The sequence below is a fragment of the Microtus pennsylvanicus genome, chromosome 5 (assembly GCF_037038515.1).
Source record: "Microtus pennsylvanicus isolate mMicPen1 chromosome 5, mMicPen1.hap1, whole genome shotgun sequence".
In the NCBI taxonomy this organism is placed as follows: domain Eukaryota; kingdom Metazoa; phylum Chordata; class Mammalia; order Rodentia; family Cricetidae; genus Microtus; species Microtus pennsylvanicus.
The window spans coordinates 8941505-8962616 of record NC_134583.1 but is presented as its reverse complement, the minus strand read 5'-3'; the positions used below and the strand labels follow the sequence as shown (position 1 = coordinate 8962616).

Genomic DNA, 21112 nt, shown 5'->3' with positions numbered 1-21112 from the left:
GAACTCACAGAGATCCGCCTGCCTCTGCCTCCCAAGTGCTGGGATTAAAGGCGTGCGCCACCACCGCCCGGCCCATTAATAGGGTCTTATCTTCAGGGGATGTCCTAAAGACACCCCACACATTGGATGCCTTAAAACTTAAATAGAATAGAACCTATTACTTATGGAAACCTCATATCAAAATGAATCTTTATATACTCAGATTTTTTTCTGCTATACAGATTTAGGATAAAGTTTAATTTGAAGCAAAGTAAAAATAAGGGTTAATTGATGCACAATCCTAATTTGTCTTAATAATAAAAACTTGGAGTCAGACATGGGGATAAAAACTGACACCCTCTGATCTTCAAGCAAGCTTTGTTTTCCAGAACACAAATAAAATATCACAACAATAACACTAACAATCAAACAGGACAAGAACAAGTAAATAGTATCTAAAATTATGGGAACACAATGTCTCTTTAACATATTTTTGTCCTCTCTCCTGTGGTGATGTGACTGTGTAGTGTAGCATTTTTGATTATTGTTTAATAAGAAAAAATAATCAGGAGTCACATACTAAGGTAAAACCTGAGAGATTCAGAGCATGGAGAACCTCTGCTCTCCATGCTTTCCTGATCGAAAGGGCCTGCCCGTCTCCCCTCCCCATTCCCATGTGTGTCCATCTGTCTTTTAAGAATCCACGCGGTTTTGATCCAACGCAATGTACTGGCTTGGTGGGAGCCTAGCCAGTTTGGATGTTCACCTTCCTAGATATGGACGGAGGGGGGAGGACCTAGGACTTACCACAGGGCAGGGAACCCTGACTGCTCTTTGGACTGGAGAGGGAGGGGGAGAGGAGTGGGGGGAAAGGGAGAGGGGTGGGAGGAGGGGGAGAAGAATGGGAGGAGGGGGAGGGAAATGGGAGGCTGGGAGGAGGTGGAAATTTGTTTTTTTTTTCTTTCTTTTCTTTATTCTCCTTTTATCAATAAAAAAAAAAAGAAAAAAAAAGAAAAAAAAGAAAAAAAAAAGAATCCATTGTAGTAGAAGGCTGCTTGTTCGTTCCCAGCTGCTCTAGACCCAAATAACCATACAGAAACTATGTTAATTACATCATTGCTTGGCCTATTAGCTCAGACTTCTTATTAACTAACTCTTCTTAAATTAACCCATTCCCATTATTTTGTATTTTATCATGAGGCTTGTGATTTACCAGTGAAGTTCAGGGGCATCTGTCTCCTTTGGCAGCTACATGTTGTCTCCCTGGCTCCACCTACTCTCCCTTTATATCCCTGTTCAGATTTCCCACCTGGCTATATTCTGCCCTGCCATAGGCTCAAAGAAGCTTCTTTATTAACCAATAGTAATAAAACATATTCCCAGCATACAGAGGGGAATCCCACATCAGTCCATCAGAGAACTCTGTGGTCCATTCCTGTCTGCTGAATGTGGACCCTAACCTCTGAACCAAGGCCCGACTCCATTGGCAGTCTCAGAGCAACCACACAAATTTCCTGCAGCAGTGCAGAGCTGTCACTGTTGAACTACTACATGACACTATGGTGCACAAGTTCTCCATGACCATTAATATTTTCAGAGCACAGGTACCAGAGCAAAAAGCGAAGAGAGGTTACCACGTGATTTAAAGTTTACTTGACTGAAGTAGTTTTGTTTTGTATGACCTTTACTGGCCTGAAAATTGCTATGTAGATCAGGCTGGTCTTGAATTACCAGAAATTCCCTGGCTTTTGCCTCCAGAGTACTTCAATTAAAAGTGTGTGCCACCGTGCCTAGCTTTTTCTGTTTTTATCGTTGCAGAACACTTCCTTTCAGTACCACTGTTTCCTTGATGCATGCAGTCAGAGCCAGTGGTTTTGTTCGCTTGTTTGTTTTTAATTTCCATATCTTAGTATGTAGTCTTTTATCACAGTGACCTGGGTTAACGACCTAGATTCCTTGTTCATTTTACAAAACGCTCTTTTGAGGGAATACACATGGTTATAGAGAAGGAAAGGTAAGCAGCATATCAGATGGTTCTCTAAAAAGTAAGCATTTCTTTTTGTTTGTTTGAGATTTTGTCTTTATTTATGCATAGGTGTGTGTCTGACACAGTAGGTGTGTGCTTGTGAATGCCAGTGCTCTCAGAAGCCTGAGGCCTCAGATCCCCTGAAATTGGAGTTACAGGTGGTTGGCTCTCAGCCATCTATAATGGCATCTAATGCTCTTTTCTGACATGCAGGGATACGTCCAGATAGAGCACGATATACAAAAAATAAAAAAATCTTAAAGAAAGTTATGAGCCATTTGACATGTGTACTGATTACCAAACTCTCTGGAAGAGCAAGAAGAGCTTTTAATAATCATAGAGTCGTCTTTCCAGCCTCTCATCATTATTTCTTATGTATTAACTGTGGCATAGATGGGTTTCTTTCTTTTCCTAGTGCGAGTGGCACCTGTAAGAGATTGGTGCTGCTGTTGTCTTCCCTGGGAAAATGTATGAGAAGTCAGCTGTTTAAATGAAACCCATCATATTGGTGCTCCCTTTCTCTTATCCACATAGATATAGTCCTATTGATATTTTAGTCCAAGGTATGGTATATATGAGGCTTTTTAAATAGTGCTTTTTCATAGCTAGGAATGGTTATAATTAAAAGTATTCTATTCTTCAGTCTTTATCAGTAACTAAAGTAATCTGACATTTTCATTCTTTAGGCTTCTTTTTAAACTGTGATTAAAACCATCTCCAAATAGTATTTTGACGTGTAGTTTAGGAACATTTCTAGCTAGGTATGCAATAAAAAGGATTACATCATCTCTAAGGGGAAAAAAGTATTTTTATATATTTTAGTTATATCAAAAAAGAAAGCCCAGATAAAACCAAGTTTGACATTTTTCTCTAGGATTCACTTTATTTTAGAGTACCATATTCTCAATCTTTTAGTATCCCCCTAGTAATGAGAAACTTAATTTCAACTTGGGTGAAGAATGTGATGGTATATACCTGAATCTCAGTAGTTGGGAAGAAGATTGCCATGAAGCTAGTACAAGCCTATTCTGGCACACACAGTTGTTGGCCTGCCAAGGCTTTAGAGAGAGACTCTGTCAAAGATAGGATAAAATAGAATGGTATAGAATATGCTTCAGAAATGATTCCTCTCCGTAACCATGCATGTTTATTTGTGACTTGTAGGCCTAGGAAGTTGTTTATTTTAAACTTCCATGATACTTGCTTATATTTTTACCTACGAAAGTAATTGAAAACATTGCGCTTACCATTTCCAGGTATTACGATAGAATTGTAATTAAAGAATAGTTTAGTGTTTTAAATTTCAAATTGCTGCTTAGAGCTGTTTAAATTACACAGTTTTAATAATGTCCCTTCTTACCTGATAAATCCACTAATGCTGTTCTTAGTAGGAGTGACAGTTACTTGTAGCCATTTCTAAATTATGTGTAATAGATAAGCTTATTATTATCATCTTTATTTATTAGCCACTGTTCATAGCTTATGGTAAAGGTTATACCTTACACAACAAAATATAAAGATGCCTGAACTTTTGTAAATTTAATCTGATGTTGGAAACAACATTGTCTTACCTTAGTTTACCACCCAATACAGACTTTTCAGTTCATTGATGACCTATTTAGTGATGGTGTCAGTTCCATAGTGACTTGATCAATGTTTGTATCTGTCCTTCCCTTCCTTTCCCTTCCCTTCCCTTCCTCCTTCCTCCTTCCTCCTTCCTCCTTCTTCCTTCTTCCTTCTTCCTTTTTCCTTTTCTTAAAAAAAATGACTTATGTTTTTAGAGTCAAGGGATTCTAGCACTTGGGTAGCTAATTGAAGCCCTGACTTTTCTCTTGTCTGTAGCCCACCTGACTGTGGTCCCTAGTAATACACATCAGATTCTGTAAGTAGATTCTAGTCTTAAACTGACTAAGATTTATCAACTGTTTTAAATATTACCTGCTAGAAAGTAAAAGTTTTGGAGTTTGTTAGCACTGTAAGCATAATCAAAAATGAGGAAATGAAGTGGAATATTCAAGTTTCATCCTAGAAGTAATTAACCCTGGCCACTCTCGCCATAATTAGAACATCTGCGAAATGTTTGTTGGTTACATTGCCAAAATGATTTCAGATGTTTTACTACCAGCTATGCATATAATATAGCAACGTTTTTGAATTTTTCATGAATACCTTTGTTTTTCCAAAACTAGATCAAGGAGAATTTTGGGATTCTGCTAAGCTTTGTATTTGTACTTATAAGTCATTTGCTATCTTTTTTATACAGATCCTTTAGGTGTCCTGAGACCTCCATTGCCTTGACCTTGTTGCAGTTGAAACTTTAGCTTTCTTGCTGTTTTGTATGATTTGTTTCTTTGTCTTTGAGAGGGGGTTTCACTCTGTACCTCTGTTTGGCCTGGAAGCCGGTATCTAGACTGAGCCAGTGGGAATTCACAGACATCCTCTTGCCTTTTCCTTTTGAGTGCCAGGGTTAAAAGTGTGCATTGTCACACCCTGCTTATGTCTCAAAATATTTTATGGCAAAGTAATCTACATATAAATTTCCTTTATATCTATTCACTGAAAAGAGCACACTAACTTTTAAGGCTACTTTAAAAAAATTTCTTTTGATTCCCTTTGTATATCAAGCAGCCATTGATCGTCTTCCATGTATCAGCCATTTTACTGGAGATTTGATATTATGTCTCTGTATTTGAAACAAGTCTCACTATGTAGGCTGGCTGGTATAGAACTTACTATGTAGACTAGACTAGTGTAACACTCATATATAGAGAGAGATCCCCTGTCTCTGCCACTTAAGTGCTAGTCCATGCCTTTAATTTATTCATTAAGTCTAATTAATTAATTAAAAAGTCTCACCATTCCTTTTTGTTTTTTTTTCAGTTTTTTTTAATTTTTTCATTTTTGTTAGGTTCTTACCTTTAGCCCCAGATGACCATAAACCCATGGCAGTCTTCTTGCCTTAGCCTCTAAAATGCTTCCCAGGCTTATATCACCATAAATTATTAAAGTGATGTTTGATAGCAGGTGGTAAGAGAATCTTAAAATATGAAACCGTTAACAGTTGTTTCATGATTGTGTTTCTAAGAGAATATACAAACTTTAGCTCTTACCATTTAAAGTCTTTAGGTTTGTGTAAGTCAGTAAAGATACTATAAATCAGTACTGATGTATATGTACTGATTTATAGTATCTTTACTAGTATTCACAAATGCATAGATATCCATTTGTCTAGAATTCATCTTTGCTAATTATATCAGTGAGTTTCTGGGTTCCCTTTGACCACCTGCATCTCTAGTCTTTGTTTTTATATATGAAACCAACCACACATAGGGGTCTGAAACAGAAGAATTGCTGTGAGTTTAAGGCCAGCCTAAGAGAGTTGCCTAAAATTAATTTTTGGGACCGTAAGCCCCAATATTTCTTATGAAGCAATTAATTTTTCTTCCTTATTAAATATATATTTTTAGATTATATGCTGGTCTCTTAATGTAGTTCAATTTAAACATAAACTGTATATTTACTTAATGCTCAAAACTAGGTTTTATCAATATATCTTATAAAATACTGAGAGTAAAGAGGGTTTAAAAGAATTGCCTGTATTGTACAGTAATAAGCAGTACAGTTAAAAGTTGACCACATTTCATGATTAGCTTTTCATAACATCACAATACCCTGATGAGAAAAGCTTCTACAAACCCTGAGTCAGCTGTCTCAGAGTAGACTGTGTATTCTGTGATATATTTTAGTTGACTCATCTTCAGAATATCCTTTGCTGATCTTGTAACCCCCTTCTTAACTGTCAAAATGGGAAAAATTAGAAATTAAAAAGTCATTGAATAAAGAAATGTTTGAATCTGGAAAGGTATCCAGAAGTTTGAGGAGAGATTTTCGTAAGAACACAAGAAGAAAAGCTAAGAAACTTAAGACACTCTGTCTGTCTGTCTGTCTGTCTGTCTGTCTGTCTGTCTGTCTCTGTGTGTGTCTTTCCATCCATTATATATAAAATAGTTTTACTTATATATTTTTATTATATGAATACATATATAAGTGAAAATATACATAAAATGAAATTTACTACTTCTCATGTTAATATTCTTGTCAATTTGACAGCATCTAGAACCACCTAGGAAATGATCCTCTGAAAATTTGATTAGAGATTATCTGGATGAGGGTGATTGAAGTGGAAGGCCCACCCTTTTTTAATGTGCGCGGTACCATTCCCGGCCTGGGGCCCTGAGCTGATGAAAAGGAGAAAACTGGCTGAGCAGTACAATTGGTGGCTTGACTGTCACAGTGTGATCAGCTACTTCGAGCTCCGCCACCTTGTCTTCTCCACCGTTTGGATTAAACCCTTTTTATCAGACTGAGGAGTGTAGCCTCTTCACTGAGGCCATAGTTTTAAGACATTTTAGCTTTATTTTTAAAAATTTGTTTATAGTTTGTACACGTACAGGTGCCTTTGGAGGCCTGAAGAGGAAATTGGACCCCTCGAGACTGTAGTTATAGGCAATTATGAGCTGCCATGTGGGTGCTGTGAATTGAATCCAGGACTTTCAGTGCTTTTAAACATGAAGCCATCTCTTCAGTCCTGGTTTTTTAAGACATTTTAAGTTATACCAACTGTGTGACTTTGCCACACTGTTTAGTAAAAAAGAGTTTAGCTGACATTTCATGATTCCCTGTCAGCCTTGTGTGTGAGTGAGATTTTGATAGATTTTGAGCTGGTCTAATGTGTTGGGGATATTTTTGCTTTAAGATTAGTACTGTGGGCAGGTGGGACAGCTGAAAGTCTGTTGTGCTTTCCTTTGTGGGTTTTTGTTTGTTTCTGTGTTTTCAAACAGTCTTATTATATATCTCTGGTTGGCTCTGAACTTACTATGTACACCAGGCTTGCCTCAAACTCACAGAGATCTCCTGCTCTACCTCTTGAGTGCTGGGATTACAGGCATATGTCACCATACTTGGCTTAGACTTTCTGATGGACTGTTATCCTTTTAGTGTGTATAAAAACATGCATCATTTTATTTTGTTCTGAAATGTTACAGTTTTTATAGCATTGAGGTGGAACTATCTTCTACTTTGTTATTATCTTTTGTTTTCTAGATGAAAAGGGGGCTGTGTAGTGAATGATCTTGTCTAAAGAATATATAGGGCAGAGTTTTAAAGAAAGATAGGAGAAAAAGCTGGTGTCCAGATTCAGACTTTCTCAATCCAGAAAATGAACCTTTTAACATTTGTCTTATGTGGTATGTGCTTAAATAATTCTGTCTGCTTTGAGAATTGTTTCCATAAGGGTCTTCTTTATGTGTTACTGTATTTATATCCAGTATTTTCTTTAGCCAACTAGCAACAGTTCACAAAGTGTGAGGCAGTTCACTTCAGTTAAAGTAATACTATAATGTATTTCTTTTTTCACAACAGTAAAATAATGTGTTTGTTTTCATTCTGTTGGGATTAGTATCAAGAAGTTAGTGTCAAGTAGAGGAGAATGCATAAATATGGTGATGACTGAGATTTCAGATTGAAGTTTAATCCCCTAGTAAGCCATTTGTTCCTTTCTCTGTATGTATGGTAAGGCATAATATAATTCTTAGCATTATTAAGTAGTTATGTAGGGAACTGTATGATTTCAGTGACTTAATTATTAAACTCAGCATTTCAAACTACTCTGATTTACATTTGCACAGAAAAGAACAAATCAGCTGTCCCCTTAGAATCATCAAAGTCAACTTAAATTCATTAAGAATTTTTTCATCATTTTTTATCATATTATATGCATATGTGGACATGCATGCAAGTGCTTTTGGAGGCTAGAGGCATTGGATCCCTTGGAGCTGGAGTTACAAATGAGCTGCCTGATGTAGGTTATGGAACCAAACTCAGGTCTTTTAAAAGATCCGTAAGTGCTATTAACTGTTGAACTATCTCTCCAGCTCCAACTTAAGAATTTTATATTGCAAATGGACAAACCCCCATACAAAATGTTTTCAGAATAACTAAAAACAAATTTACTAACTTAAGAACAACATGTGGGACTGAGAGCTCAGCAGGTAAGGGCACATAACTGCCAGTCTTGATACTCTGACTCAATTCCTGGGGCCTACATGATAAAAGAAGGTTGTTCTACCTCCACGCATGTACAGTCACATGTGTGTGTACATCAATGCGCACACATGCATGTGCGTGCACACATACAAACAAATAAATAAACAAATATTTTTAAAGGAACAACATGAACTGGGCATGGTGGCACTCACTCAGAAGACTGAGAGAGGAGGACTGCTGGAGTTCTAGGATAGACTGAGAGAGGAGGACTGCTGGAGTTCTAGGAGAGACTGAGAGAGGAGGACTGCTGGAGTTCTAGGATAGACTGAGAGAGGAGGACTGCTGGAGTTCTAGGATAGACTGAGAGAGGAAGACTGCTGGAGTTCTAGGATAGACTGAGAGAGGAGGACTGCTGGAGTTCTAGGATAGACTGAGAGAGGAAGACTGCTGGAGTTCTAGGATAGACTGAGAGAGGAGGACTGCTGGAGTTCTAGGATAGACTGTGAAACCCTGACTTGAGCAAATATACAAACAAAACAGCAAAACCAGCTTTTGTTAAAATGTAGTTGAAGACTACATTTCCATTGAAGTCTGGTATTGTAATATTTGTATCTCTGTTTTGGGTAATTCTGGGTTTTTGGGTTTTTTTTTTTTTTGCTTTCTTTTGTTTTTGTATAGGAGCTATTACCTTGATTCTGAGCCTCATAGAAATGTCTTTTCTTTCTCCCATTATTCTGTTATTTCTCTGTTTGCATCCCCTGTCCCTCCAGCCTCTCCTCCCAAATGCTGTGAGGCTTAGGAGTAGGAATATTTTGTAAACAATATTCATGGTACTCTGTGTGAGCATCTGAGCTGGAATTTCCAGAATCCAGATAAACCTGGATGAGATAGTGTGTGTCTGTGGTCTCAGGGCAGAGACAGGAAAATCCCTTTAAGCCAAGACTCAACTGGCTAGACACACACAGATCCTGTCTTAGACAAAGTGTGAGGATCCCGTATCTGTCCTCTGACCTCTACATAGATACCTGCGCACATACGTGAGCATGTTCACACAAGTGAACACATCATGCACAAACAGATAAAGAATACTGTAGATTGTTTCAAAGTATTTTATTGGAGCTTGAAATCACATCTGATTGTATGTAGTATATGTGTATGGATGTTTTGCCTGTGTATATGAATGTCTAATATATATATATATATATATATATATATATATATATATATATATATATATATATATGCCTGATGCTTACAGAGGAGAGCATCAGATCTTCTGAAACTGGAGTTACAGAAGATGGCAAGATGCCATATGAGTGCTGGGAACTGAACCTAAGTCTTCTGGAAGAGCTACCAGTGTTCTTAACTGCTTATCCATCTCTCCAGCACCTACAATTAATTTTAAATTATTAGGTTCTTTTTCTTTTCCTCTTGAGATTTCATTCTAGCAAACTCCCTCCCCCATCTTTCCACCTCAGCCTCTGAAATGCTGAGATTACAGATGTGTGCCACCACACCCATCTTTCTTTAAAACTTTTAATTTGAGGTAGTTGTAGGCTTGATTGCTTTTTGAAGAGATGCTTCTGTGTCTTTCAGTACACGGTTGTGAATCAGTATTTGTCATATATCATCATACAGTGAATGAAGTTCATTTAGTGTTCATTCTCTTACCCAACAGTGTTTGCTTTCCATTTATTGAGAGGTGTTTGTGGGAACAATGTTGGGACTTTTCCAGTATAGACAGTGGTTACTATTTGTGCCTGGGAAATTAAAAACAAACGGAACACTAGTTTTACTACTTTTAGTTCTTCAAAGGCTATAGTAGGAATCCCCTCCTCCAACACTACTACTCTGTCGTTGTTTTTCAAGAGTCTTACATGGTAGCCACACTACCAAACATTTAGTGCTTCCTAGTCATAAATACTAAAACACTAATTCCAGTACTTGAGAGGCCATTAGTAGTTCATAAAGATCATGGTGATGTTCACCTAACTTAAGGGCAGAACAGCTTCATGAACTTGAATGGGCTAGAATTTCTGTCTCAGAGAATACCTGTTTATGTCTGTTAGTGTTAAATTAGTGTCTTACTGTGGAGATTAAAATGTGATTGCTGTATTGAAGTACAAACACCCTGTCATGGTAAGTGATGCTTACTTGGCAATAATTATGTATACAATTTTGCATAAACAATAATTTAAAAAAGAAAAATCATTTAAAGAAATATTACACTTTAAAAATGGAAACATACTTACAAAGTATAGCATGATTAATAAGAACCCCCAGACAGAAATGGAAGTTTGACCTGAAGACTATTCCCTCTACCTCAGTCTGAAATGGCAATCCTGCCTCCAGGAATCTCAGAATGAGACGGTATGTGAGAGCTGGTTCCTCCTGTTTTATATTCTTTCTAGTGCTGGGATTAAAGTTCTATGGCAAACTAGTGTGGCTACTGGGATTAAAGGTGTGTGTCACCACTGCCTGGTCTGTGAGGTTGATCAGTGTGGCTATTTTACTCTCTTCAGGCAGGTTTTGTTTATTAAAATACAAGTGAAATATCACTACAGCAAAGTATTATCTTACTCTTATAAGGCTTTTAAATTATAATATATATTTAAGACTACTCAACTGAAGCCAGTTATGGTATCTTTGGCACATCTTAATCTCAGTACTCAGGAGGCAGAAGCAGGAGATCTGAGTTTCAAGCCAGCCAAAGCTATAAGTGAGGCTTTGTCTTAAACAAACAACCACAACAAAGCCCTGATCAAGTGAAGATAGTAAGATATATGATAAAGAATATTAGATGTTTTTAAAAGTTAAAAACAAAGCCTAACTGGTAACATTTAAGAAAATGCTGAGGAAATGTGGTTTTTAGATAGCAAATTAAAGGAAGGGAGGTGTACACTAAGTACTAGATTGGCAGACTGCCTGAGATGCAAGTGCATAGTAATTAGAGGCATGCTGGCTTTCACATGTCAGCCAGCTCTTGTTTGTATGGACAGTAATCATTCTTACTTTTAAAAGAGGTTTATCAAGTTTTCCATGAACATTTGTTAATTACCACTACTATATAAAGCTACTCCCAGCAAATGGTTCAAGGTTTTCTTTTTATCTGTCTGTCTGTCTGTCTGTCTGTCTGTCTGTCTGTCTGTCTGTCTGTCTATCTATCTATCTGTCTATCTGTCTATCTGTCTATCTATCATCTATCTAATCTAATCTATTAAATAAAGATTTCTGCCTCCTCCCCGCCACTGCCTCCCATTTCCCTCCCCTTCCCCCAATCAACTCCCCCTCCCTCATCAGCCCAAAGAGCAATCAGGGTTCCCTGCCCTGTGGGAAGTCCAAGGACCTCCCACCTCCTTCCAGGTCTAGTAAGGTGAGCATCCAAACTGCCTAGGCTCCCACAAAGCCAGTACGTGCAGTAGGATCAAAACCCAGTGCCATTGTTCTTGACTTCTCAGCAGTCCTCATTGTCCGCTATATTCAGTTCTTGGTGGAATTTCTTAGTTGTCAAAGCATGGCTAAGATTTTTCTCATTTCGTTGTTGAGATTTGGGGACATCCTCTATGCTTTGTACTTGATTTCACTAAACAAATGCCCTTAGTAATCTCTCTTATAATATATTATTGACATATTATCATTCACATTCTAAATGTAAAAAGGGATTTGCCTAATTAGTTTAATTCAGGATTGTATATATCTACTCTAAATGTTCTGTTAGTGTGTTTTGTTCCTATAGTGTTAGGAGCAGACTTTTCTGAGGAGACTGAAACTGCCCTATTTTTACTTAATATGTTTGCTTTCTTAATCTCGCTAGGTAGTCTATACCAGTGAGGAAGAACCATACACTCTCACATCTGTCTCCAGTGACAACTAAAGATTCCACTAATATCAAAAAAGTTCTGATTTCAGAAAAGTTACTAGTAAATGTGGATCTAAAACTTAGTATTTTTTAAAGCTATGAATTGAATTGCAAAGAGATGGTTATCCCAGGTCTTATGGTAATATATCAGTAACCCACCACTTGGTAGTAGAAGGTAGCCTGGTGTAGTTAGAAAGTTCCAGTATATCCCAGGACTATGAAGTGAGATCTCTATAGCTCTGCTTCAAAAACCAAAAACAAACAGCACAAAAAGGAGATTGTTACAATTCACTTAAGTATTCAATATGGCACATTGAGAAGGTTCCATTGGCTTGCTTTGAATTGGCACTTGTTTAGTGTGTGTGTGTGTGTGTGTGTGTGTGTGTGTGTGTGCGCATATACATATACGTAATCTTTGAGTCTTCTGTTCTCAGATTGCAGATTGATAGAATAGAATGCATAGTTATCCTACAGCTCAATTCAGTTCTGTTACCTGTCTTTAAAAGCTGTTAACCTCATATAGACTCTTAAATATGTCTGTACATAGAGATTTAGGGTGTTGAATACAGACTTTCCCTCCATATATTAATGCTAAGGCTAAAGTTATATGTCCATTTATTTACATGCTTTTTAGGAAGTAAAATTATGATAAAAGAGTGAAATATACTATGGTATAAGTGCCCATGCTTGCTTACCAGGCATGGTTACCTAATACGGCTGTGAGGAATAAACCAGGTTGGTTGGAGGGGCCACAGCAAGAATGAGGCTGTGACTATTTTATTGAGAGCAATCAGACTTTTTATACATTATCAGCAACAGAATATAGTGCCAATTGCCCGGATCAATACAGTTGTAGTTGCCAGGATAGAATGATGTTTACAAGCTATACAAGGTACACATGATTAAAGTCTAAGACCATGTGTCCCATCAAACTTCCATGCTTTTTTCACTTCTGAGGGAACATACAGAGAAACACAAAGTAGCCTGAATGCTTCGCCTGAGAGAGTGCATTGGTCTCTCTCTCTCTCTCTGGAACTGGAAGGCCACTGTGCCTGTCCTCCCCACCCCCAGCCATGGGCTCTAACCTGAGAACCTATAAACACATGCCTCTCAAGGCAGTTAGGCCAGCCCAACTCCGTGATTGCCCACACTATGGTCAGTATTTATGTCCTTCCCATAGCTTGCTCTACTACTGATTTCTCTTTAATCATTCCAAAGTTCTAAAGGCAGTATTTCTTCATTTATAATGTTTTGATGTGGACTGGAAATATAGTTCTATATAGAACACTTGCCTTTTTATATGAGGCTCTAAGGTTAATTCCCAGCACCACTCTGTAGCTCTCCATAGTCAGTGCCCTCACCCCACTTCTTTCCAGTGACAGATATTTTATCATGCATGGTTAAAGCTACTTTTTTAGTAGGGGTATTTATGGCAAGTTTTTGGTAAAAATTTTAGCACAGAATTAAGGTTATTATCATCTGTAATACAAGGTGTGGATATGCAGTCACTAGTTCTTCAATTAAATCTTTATAAAATTTTGATTATAATATTGTCACCTCATTTCCAGAGACACTAGTAATCTTACTAGAATTATTGTTAATTGTGTTCTATTATTTAACTTAAGTTTTTTGAGATGTAGAAGCACGTAGCCCAAGCTATCCTTGAACTCTCTGTGTATCTGAGGCTGACCTTATATTTTTGATCCTCCTGCTTTGATCCCAGAATGCTGGCATTGCTGGCCTGTGACAATACACCCAGTTTTATGCTGTGCTGGGATTTGAACCCAGGCTTCGTGTATGTTGTGCTAATACCCTTCCTGCTTGAGCTACATTGCAGCCCCATTCTTAGCATTTCACCCATTTTAAAATAGGATTCCTTTTTTACTGTCTCATTGTACTAAAGACAATGATTGCATATTCATTTTTCATAGTATCTGTTAGAGAAATATCTCTCTCTGTGTGTGTAGCTAGAGATCTACCTTGGGTATTGTTTTACAGATGCTATCTACCTTGTGTTTTATTTTGTGTTTATTTTTGTTTTTGAGGCAATCTCTTTATTGGCCTAAAATTTGGCAGTTAGGCTAGACTGGTGGTTGGTCAGTGAGCCAGTCTCCACCTCCCCACTGCCTGGATTACAGGCTGTTGCCACCACACCTGTTTTTTTCACATGGATTATGGGCAATCAAACACAGGTCCTGATGGTTGTACAGCAAGCACTTTACTGTTTGAATATTTCTCCATTCTTCCCACTCTTTATTATTATACATCCTTTCTGTAAAAGCACAGTACTTTATACATAAGGTGTTTATTTTATTTTTTCCTACCTTGTAGGTTGCTTCCACAGAATGTTGGCCTTCTCTATGTTGGAGGTTATGAAAGACCCTTTGCACAAATCAAGGTATGCTTATTCATTTTCTGTGTACTTTTTTTGGTGTTTACTTACCTGGAGTCCACCCAAAACTTAATAAAACCATCAGTTTCCTCAAAGGCATTGGTGACTATGAAGGAATAAGTTTATGGATTTTGCTAATGTCTGCTGAAAAAAAAATTGTAAAGCAATACCAGACCCGTTACTGAAAACTCTGCTCATACTAGAATTGACTTTCGACAACCTTTTCAGGACACATGTTCTCTTTAGTTGGGGTGTAGTTTACAGCAGTATACTGTATATTAGACATCCAGTTTGATACTTGCTCTGGTTAAAACTATTAAGATAATGAAATATGGGGGCTGGAGAGATGGCTCAGCAGTTAAGAGCACTGACTGCTCTTCCAAAGGTCCTGAGTTCAATTCCCAGCAACCACATGGTGGCTCACAACCATCTGTAATGAGGTCTGGTGCCCTCTTCTGGCCTTCAGACATACACACAGACAGAATATTGCATACATAATAAATAAATAAATATATAAAAAAAGATAATGAAATATATCTGTCATTTGAAAAAATTTATTTAGATGGCTTGATTTTTTTTCTTCCTGCCCTTTTTGTCATCTTGTCTCCTAGTAACCACTAGACTAACTTGCTATTATAGAGGAATTTATGTACTTTAGTATTTATGTGAGCAGAATCAGACATGACTATTTTAAGATTGTTCTACATTGTTGCACTTACTATTGCTACTATTCTTTTCTTTGGGAGGTGGTGTTGGGAATTGCACCAGTGACTGCTGTGTGCTAGGCACTGCGGTTAGCATTTGCATATAGTTTCTCAATAGCAAGGCTTGCTTTCTTTTCTCTTGGATAGCACAGTATCCTTATTTCTCACAGGTAGATACATATGTCTGTTCCGTTGACCTACCAGTACCACCTATATTGCATTATTGTAGTTTTATAGTAAATCCTAAGATCAAATTATATAAACCCTCCAGTTTTATTCTTTTTTTCCTGTGTAGTTTTGGTTAATCTTGTTTCCTTTCACTTTCATACAATTTTAAAGAACTATTGTATCAATTTATATAAAAGTGCTTATTTGGATTCTGTTTGAGATAATGTTGAATCTATAGATAGATTTGAATAAAATTGAAATTTTAAACAGCATTGTGCTGGAGGTATGGCTTGATGCTAGCCTGCCATGTATATAGTACTGGGTTTGGTTCCAGGCGAGGAAGGGAGGTAGGTAGGTTCTTAATAATACAGGATCATTCAGTTCACCAACACTGCATGTCTGTATTTAATCCAACTTTTATATTTTCTTATTGGTAGTCTTGCATAGTTTTATAATATATAAGTATTTACATATTTCATGTTTTGGTGCAAGTATAAAAGTACTTTTATTTTGATTTTTAAATGTTCAATGCTAGTGTGTAAAAAGATGATTATAAATATATTGACTTAGGATTCTGTAGTATTATTACTCTGAATTATTGGTTCTGGTAGTATTTTTTGTAGACTTTATAGGATTTCTTTACTTACTTATGTGCTCCACTGGAAAAGGCTGTCCTCTTCTTGTCTGACCTGATGCATTTCTCTGTAGTTTATTGCGCTGACTGCAGTCTATAATGCCAAGCTGAACAGTAACTGTTAGACCAGACATCCTTGCTATCTTCCTAATCTTAAAGGGAAAACATTGTCTTTTGTCAGACTTGTCCATAGAAATATTAGGTAAGAATTGATTAATTGGGGCTTGAGAGATAGCTCAACAATTAAAAGTGCCCAGTGTTTTTGCAGAGGAGTTTAGTTTGGTTCCTAGCACTCAGACTTGTAACTGCCTATAACTCCAGCTCAGGGGGCTCCATTTCCTTCCCTCTTTTAGCTTCTGTGAGTACCTACACATACAAATAATAAAATAATTTTGGAAGAGTTTATTAATTAATTCTAACCTGCATTGTTGTAAGGAATGAAAAAAATAGGGCTGGGAGATAACTCAGTAGGTAAAGCACTTGAGCACAAGGGGCATGAGTTTGAATCTCGGCAGCCACATAATGCTGGGTGTAGTAGCTTGTGTTAGGAACCCCAGTGCTGTTATGCGTAATCCCACATAATGCTGGGTGTAGTAGCTTGTGTTAGGAACCCCAGTGCTGTTATGTGTAATCCCACATAATGCTGGGTGTAGTAGCTTGTGTTAGGAACCCCAGTGCTGTTATGCGTAATCCCACATAATGCTGGGTGTAGTAGCTTGTGTTAGGAACCCCAGTGCTGTTATGCGTAATCCCACATAATGCTGGGTGTAGTAGCTTGTGTTAGGAACCCCAGTGCTGTTATGTGTAACCCCACATAATGCTGGGTGTAGTAGTTTGTGTTAGGAACCCCAGTGCTGTTATGTGTAATCCCACATAATGCTGGGTGTAGTAGCTTGTGTTAGGAACCCCAGTGCTGTTATGTGTAATCCCACATAATGCTGGGTGTAGTAGCTTGTGTTAGGAACCCCAGTGCTGTTATGTGTAATCCCACATAATGCTGGGTGTAGTAGCTTGTGTTAGGAACCCCAGTGCTGTTATGTGTAATCCCACATAATGCTGGGTGTAGTAGCTTGTGTTAGGAACCCCAGTGCTGTTACGACAAGATGGGACGTAGGGTGTACAGTGCAGTTGACAAAAGGACCTGTGAGGAAGGTGAGAACGCATACTCAGATTTGTCCTTTGATGCTCACGTGGGTGCTGTGGCACATACAAGAGCCTGTATGTGTATGCATCTTCCCTCTCACATTTGCATCACATACATACCAGAGGGTAAAAATGAACAAGACAGTAAACAGAAAGCAAGATTTCATTTTTCCCTTTTCTTCACTATTGTAACTTTCTGTAAATGTTTTCTTATTCCACTGGGTGAGAATAAGACCAGAATTTTTAAGCCACGTTTGAAGCAAGCATTATTAAATACTGGTCAGAACAACGGACACTGGCCAGGTCCACACCCAGAATTCCCAGAGAATGGCTATGAATTACATTAGTCCTTTGCTTATTAAGACAAAACCCACAAGGCTGCATTCTTGCTGCCTCTATCCAGTGGGGACAAGTATACATCCTAATGTACTGCTTATGTACTTCATGCCTACCTGTGTTCATACACATCCTGTGCAGCTGGAGCAGCCAGACTTATTCACAGAAGTGAAAACACGTGGCATGCTATCTTTTTTTGGGCTTACAGGTTAGAGGTGTTTTTGTTTTATAAGCATAGCAATTAAAACCTAAAACATAATGTTAACCCTCACATTCCATCTGTAAATTGTATCCTGCGTCAAATTCTTGATTTTGGTAGATAATTTGTTTGTATTGGGATCTAATAAGCATCACTTTAATGGCACCCAGCTGGGAATTTATGTATCTATTTAAAGAATTAATGATGCAACTACCAGTAGTAATTAACAGAAACAGAAGGGCCAGAGACTGACATCAGAGTGACTATGAAAACGGGAACTAGACATTTATTTTATCTCGGGTCCCCCTTTTTTCTTCTCTGTCTCTCTCTGTCTCTCTGTCTCTCTGTCTCTCTGTGTCTCTGTCTCTCCCTCCCCCTCCCTCCGTCTCTCTCTCTCTCTCTCTCTCTCTCTCTCTCTCTCTCTCTCTCTCTCTCTCTCTCTCTCTCTCTCTCTCTCTCTCTCTCTTTCTCTGTGTGTGTGTTTAAATTGGAGTACAGCCAAATTACCTCTTAATGGTTCCTGAGTAATTTTGTATAGAAAACACAGTCTTAAAGTCACACGATAACCTCCTTGTTCAACATAGAGCAAGTCTATGGACTTGTAGAACTACTTAAGGTAATATACCTATCTGTTGATAGATCTGGGTCTGTTTAGTTTTAACAGATACCTTTCCTGGTGTGCAAATAGGTGCTGTTGGTAGCCACTTTGTTTCATATGCCAAAGAGTTTTCTTTTGACCTAACATTCTAGCCTGTTGAGGATAAAGGGTGGTGTATTTTCTTCTGTAACTACTTTCAACCGAAATCAGGATGTTGTGTCAGGGCCTAGGAAGGCTGGAACGCCAGTCAAAGTCTGGGAGGGGATTCAGGCAATGGGGCATTCATCAGAAGCATCTCATTTACTGTTCCAGCTGAAGAGAACAGGGAACAATCACATCAGCTCGACTGTTTCATATCAGCTTTCAGCAGATCCTGGGATCACAGGCATTTGAAGTGGTTTGTAGTCAGCACTTGTTTCCTGGACGGTGTCTGTCAGCTAAGTAGAAATCTACTGAGACAAATAGAGACCAAGGGCAGAAGTTAAAGTTCAGGAGCTTAAAGGAAAATCCTACACTTGGAACTTTCAGGACCATAGTCCTGTTAGTTGGAGAGTGAGAGGAGTCTCAAAACCAGGAGAGAGAGAGAGAGAGATAGAGAGAGGGGGGGGGGAGGGAGGGAGAGAGGGAGGGAGAGAGAGATCACATGCTCAGGAATAGGCAGGTAGGGAACTGTTCCATTTGACCTGTGAAAGTTGGATCTGAGTCTTATGACTCCCTCAACTCACTGAAGCTCACATGAATTTTATGTTCACAAAAAAAAAAAACGTTTTGGATATATTAGCAATACTGCTGTTTGTAATCTGCACTAAAATCCACATTGTAGAAAAAGCAGTTAACAGGTGTCTGTAAAACACCTGGCATAGATTCACACCTTTGAATAGCAAAAACTGTGTTTTGGGCTAAAAAATATGGACATTCTTTTTTTTTTTCTGTCCAGTGGGCTGGCTCGCTCTCTCTGTCTCTGTCTCTCTGTCTCTCTCTCTCTCTCATATATATATATATATGTATATATATATATATATGACAGAGTTTTTTTTTAGCCCTAGAGAAGTACCTTTAATTCTATACCTAGAAGACAACCAAAGTAAATTTGAAATCTAGAGCTTGTGACTAATAATAGTAGTTGGTACATTTACAAGCTTATCAGAACTCCATTAATTATTGTTAAAACTCTAAAGTTTTGTAATCTTTGTATATCAGTAGCATAGCGAGGATGAAAGAAATCGGAAACATTTTTTATTACTTAAATCACTTTCTTATATCTTTACTACTTGAATTTATGTACTGTGGAACACTTTCTTAGACACCCAGAAATTCCTTAAACTTTCACATCTCCTTATCCTTGAATGTACCTTAGAGCAGTTTCTCATACCCTCAGAACTTATATAAACTTAAAACCTTTTTTCTTTCCATCTAATCATTTACTAGAGACACAGGTAGATATTGCTGAGAGCATTCATTCCAAAGCAAGTTCTTTTAAATAAAGGAACAGTAAAAAGTTACATCTGAAACCTGCTATCCTTTAATATGAAGCCTGTTAGCAAGACAAACCTGTCTGCTTTTTTCAACAGGAGACCTAGTATCTCTAGGGAAAGGTAAGATCTGATTTTTCTATATGCAATAAATTAACAAAGTAGCTGCAGCCTTGGGGAAGAAGCTGTTTGCCTGCTGCTGTTAAACTGACAAAACTGCAGTAAGTCAGCCTTACCACTACTAGATGCTTGCCCTAGGCTCCCTTGATCCTGATAACTTCATTAGAGGCAGTGGTCAGTCTTCGACTGTCATACAGGACAGCATTTGATCTTCAACTGCCACACAGAGCAGCATCAACCTTTGGGTCGATCCAAGCATCGATTCAAGTGTGAGAGATTTTTCTGTAGAAAGGTACTTTCCTTACTTTGACCAGGCAGAATAGAGCAGTCAACCCAAGTGTCCACAGCTTGGGCAGAGCCCTGGTGGCAGGCAGTGCACTGGGCAGTGTTTCCAGGTGGAGCAGTCAGTGCTGTATTGTTTTCTTGGAAGACCTTAGGGTTTCTTCTAGGACATGACTTTTCTTTCTATAATGGGAAATTTTTTTATTAGACATTTTAAATGCCATGTTCAGCAGATCTCGGAAGAGTTTGATGATCATCTATTAAGTATGCATGACTTAGTTACTTACTTTATGCTTAACCTCAAAACACAAGAGACTAAATAAAGTTTATTTCTGTAGTTACATTTGGTTTTGCATGACTACAGATACAGTTCTGAACACGTTAATAAATTTGACCCTTTACATCTTTAACAGTTTTTAACGAGTTAGTACCTTTTATAAGATTAGGATTTTACAATTTTATGTCTGTTAAGTTTGAACCTTAAAATATAAGAAATTCTGAATTGAAGTTCTTTTAGTATAAAAATAAAACTTTAAATCATAGATACAGTCCATAGGGAGACTGACAACTTTACTTTCTGGCTCTTGATAGAATATCACTTTCTTGTATGACTCAGTTTATCAAAATAGCTAATGCTTAACAAAGTCCACAAAGACAGAGAGGCTAGACATACATCCTTAAATCGGTCTCTGTTTGCCTGAGTAGATCTTAGGTAAGGAGAGACGTTCTATGGGCTCTTTGCCAGACTGCTTGTGTCATCGTCTTTCTGCATCATAAGCTAGGAATATCCCAGTTTCTGGTTTTTGGTGTTTGGTGCTCGTAGCTATGACCCCAACTTTTTAGCCTTTTATTTTCTTTCTCTCCCTATCCCTATCCCTCTGCTTCTCCCTTTCTTCCCTCCTCCTCTTTCTTTTTCCAGAATAATATTTTTATTATTTGGCAATTTTACACAGTAAGTATGAAATCCATCCATTTCATACATTCTAATCACACTCACCAAAAATAGATAGGTAGATGGATAGGTAGATAGATAGATAGACAGACAGACAGATAGACAGACAGCCCTCCCCCACCAAAAAAATTACACTATGTACAATTTGTGTTGCCCATATACTCATCGGAGCATGGTCAAACTACCAGTGACCAGCCCCTTAA

At 37.9% G+C, this 21112-nt stretch overlaps 1 protein-coding gene across 5 annotated transcripts in view; it reads left to right on the top strand.

Moving 5' to 3' along the window:
• Rngtt (RNA guanylyltransferase and 5'-phosphatase) overlaps nucleotides 1-21112 on the top strand; it is a 183759-nt gene that overhangs the window by 108764 nt on the left and 53883 nt on the right. For all 5 annotated transcript variants that reach the window (XM_075971255.1, XM_075971252.1, XM_075971253.1 and 2 more), the window contains one exon: nucleotides 14241-14307. In XM_075971255.1, the coding sequence (XP_075827370.1) occupies nucleotides 14241-14307 (67 nt within the window). The remainder of the gene's footprint in view (nucleotides 1-14240; nucleotides 14308-21112) is intronic.